At 41.4% G+C, this 6,624-nt stretch overlaps 1 protein-coding gene across 1 annotated transcript; it reads left to right on the top strand.

The window, feature by feature from the left end:
* Positions 1-3,117: 3,117 nt before the first annotated feature.
* On the top strand, positions 3,118-5,976 carry LOC149819070 (transcription factor EAT1-like). The gene is made up of 3 exons (XM_089986339.1): positions 3,118-3,936; positions 4,540-4,998; positions 5,881-5,976. Exons 1-3 carry the CDS (start codon positions 3,118-3,120, stop codon positions 5,974-5,976), a joined length of 1,374 nt encoding a protein of 457 aa, XP_089842465.1.
* The last annotated feature ends 648 nt before the right edge of the window (positions 5,977-6,624 follow it).

Raw genomic sequence — 6,624 nt, 5'->3', positions numbered from 1 at the left:
TTGGAGGGAGTTGCAATGAGTCGAAAAAGTAGAACTATCAGAATTCAAGGGAAATGGATTTGGGAAGAGTTGTGACTCCCGAAGTAAAAACAACTCTAAAGATTCAAACTTGTAACTACTACTGATTCCTCACTATATTTGGGTGCCCTATCATGGTATGTAAGGGGGCTAGGGCTTATGAATTAGGAAGCTGAGCTTATATATATATATATATATATATATATATATATATATATATATATATATATATATATATATATGCATATATATTATGTATTTCTATATATTATCTATATATACATATATATTATGTATGTATATATATATTATGTATGCATATATTATCTATATAACATAAGATTTTGGGATTTATTGAGGTAAAATCCTATTGTTTATTGAGGTAAAATAGGTGAATACAAGGTTTAATGAGGTAAATGAGATAAAAAAATTTGAACCATAAATTTAAAAACCCACCCAAATTCTTGTGATTCAAGGAGTTGCAAATACCGCCTCTTATTAAGAGAAGTTCAAATGGATATTTTTAAGGAGTTGGAGTCGCTAATTCCTAACTTAAAATGTTGATTCCCTCCAACTCCTTCTCCCAAACTGCAGACAAATCCATGAGACGAGTGCCACATAAGATAACGGATTACATTGCAAATATTCCCATAACATGCTCCCAACCATAGCCTTAAGGATGGATGTGATGCTTTCCATGATGAAATTACTTTATTTAAGAACTATGTCACAAAATTTGGTTGATATTTTTAAAATCTCGCGATTTTATGATGATATCATGGATGATTGATATAATGCGAAAAAACATGTTATTTTCAAAATATCACCCTTTCATGTTTTTTTATCATAATACTAATGCAATTAGGGGTGGCAATCGGGTCGGGTCGGCAGGTCAGAATACCTCAACCCAAACACGACCCGTTTATTAAACGGGTCGGATGTGACAAACACGAACTGTTTATTAAACGAGTAACCTGACACGACACGGTTAACCCATTTAATAAACGGGTCGGGTTGACACCCGATTACACAATGTTGATAGGGTTTTTTGAGTTTTTTCTGGTAGCTGCCGACACATAACCCCTTTTGTTGGAAAGGAGTTTTCTGATGGGATGCTCACCGGAGCTCACTGCCTCGCCGACGATGTCCTATCTCTCACCGAGGTTCATCATCGTGCTGACAAAGTTTGCTGTCGTCAGAGACGCAGAAGGAGCTTTTCCTCTCTTCGGTCTCAACGATGGCTGACCATCAAGCTGTCGTTGACGGAAGGCTCCAAGGACCTCTTTCGGATGCCGCCATCGCAGGGTTGTTGAATGGTCGCCGGTAAATGACATGAGTCACCAAGCATTGACCGACGTTTTCTTTCTTTGACCCCGATCATGATGCTAATGGGGGACAATTGCCATTGTCAGTGGCCCTTCGGCTGGCTGTCGGTGCCGGTGACCTCTGGCTACCACTCAGGTGACATGGGTTGGCTATTGCTCTCTTGCGGGTTGACGGGTTTGTGTAAACGGGTTGACCCGCCCGCTTAACCCGTTTATTAAACGGGTCAAACGGGTTGGCGAATTGGCATACCCGTAACACGAACCCGGCCCGTTTAATAAACTGGTTAGGCGGGTTGACCCGTTTACAACACGAACCCGTTTAAGCCAAACCCTAACCCGGCTAAGAAGGGGGTTGGCGGGTCGGGTCAGATTTTGCCACCCCTAAATGCAATCCAAATCTTTTTACATTTTCAACTCTTGCAAAGAGGCCCTTCTCTTTCTATTAATTAATGATAACCCTTTCAATGTTAAAATCAATATATAAAAAAGTATAACAACATAGATGAGGGGGCCATGAGCAGAGTACATCACGCGCCGTATCAGAATACGGAGATTTTATGCAGGACCCTCTTTTATGGAATCTCAGTAACGACTGCTAAAGGGTGGTGTCAGGGAAGAGGGAGATCAACAGATTAGGGCCACTAAGGAATTTTGGGGGGCCCACGTCGTCAAACCTACAAAAAGTAAACCCACTTTTCCTTTTTTTTCCGTATTGTTCAGTTCCCCACTTTTCTCCAGTCCCACCCAAATTCCTTGCATGGTTTTCCTCTCTCTGCCTGCAAAAGATATGGATGTCTCTTTCTTACTCTTCCTGACTCCTTCCCCTCTGCCTATTCTTTAGTTAATAATACAGTTCTTATATTTATGAACAAGAGCTTGTTTGTTGGTAGCCATGAAGCCTTCAAGATCTTTCAAATAGTTCAATCTTACCCATTTTCTAAGTGTTTCACTCTTATTTTTGTGGGCCATCAGGTTGAAGATTTTGGGTATTGCCTCAAACTACTACCTAGGGGTGTTTTTCTTTGTTACTTTTCCCATATTTTTCTTACAATTAAATGGTATTGATGATTATTCTGGTTGGTTGGTTGGTTTGTTCATGATTGTGAAATCTTTTGGGTTCCTTCAAAAACCATTCTTTTGCCTAAAGTGGACAAGCTTTCTAAGAAAAAGAGTTGTTATGGCGGTTTTAGTTTTTATAGATGTAAAGGTGATGTTTTTTTTTAATTTCTGAAGAATTACTCTCTCCCTCCCCATAGAAAAGAGGCAGCCCAAGAAGAATCATGGAGGACCGAATTTGCAGAAAGATATCTTGAGTTTGCTCTCTGATCCCTGTAACCGTCCTTCAAATTCTCTCCTTTATGTGACTATAGCTTTCTAATTATCATCACCACCACCAATTTCCAAATTCAGTACTGTGCCAATTTTAGTTTCCTTCCTATACCTCTTGAGATAATCACTCACTCACGGGAACTTTTTCTAGCCTGTCTTGAAACAAAAACATTCTGCAAGAAAAATTGAGCAGGTCGCAAATACTAGCTCTCGTCTTCTTTCAACTTTTGTTTAGTTTTTGGAATTTTTCTAATATACCATCCAATTAATTAGATGATGAATGATATCGTTGACTGACCTCACTGCTGTCTGGTGCAGCCAAATCCCTGAAATCAAGGAAACATCGCCATCCAGAATGTATGATGAAAGTGATTACTTTGATGCTGCCCATCATCCTATCACAACAGAAATTGATGGCTCCACCGTAACTCCAACCAACTAAGCCATGGGAGCAGGCCTAGACCAAAGCTTCACCTTTGAAGGCCAGCACAAACCCACAGAAGAATCAATGGACATTGAGCTCCAGAACCAGCTCAACTTTGAACTTGATCCAGAATTCAACACCCAGATCATCCAAGAGGCTCTTCAAGTTCAAGCAAACCACCCTCAACTAGACCACCACCACCACTTCGCGATGCTGATGCCGCTGCCGCAGCTTCCCAACTGGGAGGCTAATGAAATTCATGATGCATCACTCCACCAGCACCATCAACAGCAGCAAAGCAGCAATCTGACCGGCTTGAATTCCACCACCTATGGTTTAAACCCTTCCTACACTACACCAGACCTCCTGAACTTCCTTCAGCTCCCCACAATATTTCCCATTACTTCTTCCATGTCTTTCAATGGCATTAACAAGAAAAAAGCACCGGATTTTACCAATTCCCTTGATATTTACTCCGAACTCAGTGCAAATGATGCCAATTCAGCACCCACTGTGTTGTATGATCCACTCCATTTGAGCTTCCCACAAAACCCACCAATGCTGAGGGACTTGTTTCAGTCACTGCCTCAGAATTACCACCTCCCCAATTCAAAAGCTGGGCCATACTTTGGGTTGGATGAGGAGGCAGGTGGCGTGCTTCAGGAGGGGGAGATTGTCAGGAAGTATGGCAACTCGGTGTTGGACTTCAGGAGGGAGATGTGTGGGATGGCTAAGGGAGAAGGGAGGGGGAATCACCACTTTGCTACTGAGAAACAAAGGAGGGAGTCCTTGAATGAGAAGTATAAAGTTCTCAGGTCTCTAGTTCCAAACCCAACTAAGGTGATCACCTCTCTCTCTCTCTCTCTCAAATACATTAGTTTTGAGATCGTGGTCACCAACCATTATTTCCATCTGCGACATGGTGCTCTCTCTCTCTCTCGCCAATGCATTAGTTTTGAGATGTCACCGACCATCATTTCCATCTGAGGTATAGTACTGAGCTCTCTCTCTCTCCGATGCATTAGGTTTGTCGACAAGAAATTCTATTTTTACTGGCGCCGATTTTGCGCCAGTAAAAGTCTTTAGTTTTGGAATGTGATCACCAACCATCATTTCCATCTGAGGTATAGTACTGATGCATTAGGTTTGTCGACAAGAAATTCTATTTTTACTGGCGCAGAGGTTGCGCCAGTAAAAATATTTAGTTTTGGAAGCTGATCACCAACCATCATTTCCATCCGAGGTATAGTGCTGAGCGCTCTCTCTCTCTCTCTCTCTCTCTCTCTCTCTATATATATATATATATATATATATATATCCAATCAATTAATTTTGAGAGGTCATCAACCATCATTTCCATCTGTGGTATGGTGCTGCTCTTTTTCTCTCTCGCTCTCTCGTCCTTGTTTTGGCTGGTATGAAACTGTCCACGATCTGCCGCAGACTGACAGAGCTTCGGTCGCGGGGGATGCAATTGACTACATCAAAGAGCTTCTAAGGACGGTTGAGGAACTCAAAATACTGGTAGAAAAGAAGAGGGGTGAGGGGGGAAGAAACAAGAGGCAGAAGCTAGGGGATTATGATCAGGACTCAGCAGTCCTGGACATGGAGAGCTCCACACACAACAATCCCCCCATTGGGGATGCTGTTGCAGTCAGGACAGAGAAAGAGCAGACTTTCAATGGCCCCCTCAGGAGTTCCTGGCTGCAAAGGACCTCTAAGGGCGGCACCTGGGTCGACGTTAGGATCGTTGATGATGAGGTCACCATCAAGCTCACACAGAGGAAGAAGAAGAACTGCCTTCTCTTAGTGTCGAAGGTTCTAGAAGACCTCCAGCTTGAGATCCTTCATGCCAATGGCTCCAACTTTGGTGATCATAACATCTTCTTGTTCAATACCAAGGTACATTACCTTCCACTTGGTTACCATATCTACGTGACGTGCTTGCATAATGTACATATGAATGCGCATATGTTTGCATGTATGTCATCAAAATGCATTGCCATTGCATAAAGTGGATATGAATGTGTATTTAAGCCATACATAGTATTTTTTTATGTGCGCATGTATGGCATGAAGACACATCCTATATATGGTATTAGATTGCATGAAAGAATTTAGCTTAAAAGGAGTCATTAAGGTATGTATGCAGTACCACCGAGGTGGTATCCCATGTGGTAAGTGGGGTCCTGTGTCAAGCTGAAGGCCCAGGATCGAATCCCTCTTCCACATGGGCGGTTGTTGTTCTGGTAGCCCCCCCCCCCCCCCTTAACCCCAGATTGCCTTTCAAAAAAAAAAAAGAGTATGTATGCAGTAAAGGGTGTAAGTTTAGGTTTACGGTAAAGGGTATCACTTCTCAGAGTTATATGTACATTTTGTATGTATGGGTGGTTAGGTATATGTGTGTAGGTAGCCACTTATAGATGTAGCTTAAGAGTTGATAACATGTATTAAATCTGGTACCTTTCATGTTCATATTCGTTTCTTGAAAAAAAACAAATAAAAGGCTTAACTAGAACTTGTTCATAAAAGATTCAGCTTTTCATTAGATCAGTTTGATTTTAAGCATCTTTTTAAGTAAACAAGAAATAGGTTCAGATTAATCAAAAAGCACCTACATACATACATGTGTGTGTGTGTTTGTTTTTCTCTAAGAAGCTGTTGTCTTGTGCATTCATTTGGTTTCAATATTTTTCCTAAATACATGCACCATATATTTTTTTATGATAATGATGTTTCATTTTGAGTATCCGTTCCTAAACCTTGTAAAGCTTTTGAATGCAGATATGTGAAGGGTCATGTGTTTATGCAAGGGCAATTGCTGACAAGCTCATTGAAGGTGTCGAAAGGCACTACCCTAAGTTTACAGCAAGCTTTTAGACCATAACTGCCACGGATTCTGTGAAATTGAGATGCAGCTTGCCGTGTTTTCTTTCGTAACAGTCTAACACAAACATTGGTTTCCTTTTCTTTTTTTCCTTTTTGGTGACATGATTTTCTGGTATTCTGTTGTTTGAAAACTTTAGATGGAAATCTGATTTTGGTAGTCTGGACTTGTGTTGCGGACACACACACACACACACAAGTGACATAAATCGTCAATAGGTGCATCATGTCACTTGATCACATGGCCTCCAATATGGTCTCACCCACACCAAAATTTTATGATGCTCGATTACTGATGTTCGCTCAAATGTTTGCGAATACACAACAGGAATCAGGTAACCCCACAAACTTGAATGACAAAAGGAGATTTTGCCATCCATCTAGAAGCTGACTCTCCGACGTCCGTTACGGGATGATAGAACAGAAATCGTCCAGTATTGGCGACGACAGAATAGAAGTGTTGTCCACCATAGGACGACATAACTGCTTTGCCATCCGCTAAGCCAAATGTGGAGATAAGCTTCGAGGCTTATCCATTCTCTTTCCAATGCCCTACATGTTTTTCGATGCAAGATGACTTCGCTTGGACAAACCTTCATCTAAGAGGACTCTCTGGGATATGTCTTATCCCCCACTTGGGAT

Source organism: Nuphar pumila, chromosome 13 (genome assembly GCF_984573655.1).
Source record: "Nuphar pumila chromosome 13, dmNupPumi1.hap1.1, whole genome shotgun sequence".
Lineage (NCBI taxonomy): Eukaryota > Viridiplantae > Streptophyta > Magnoliopsida > Nymphaeales > Nymphaeaceae > Nuphar > Nuphar pumila.
The sequence above is the reverse complement of the archived record's forward strand: the minus strand, read 5'-3'. Positions and strand labels throughout refer to the sequence as shown.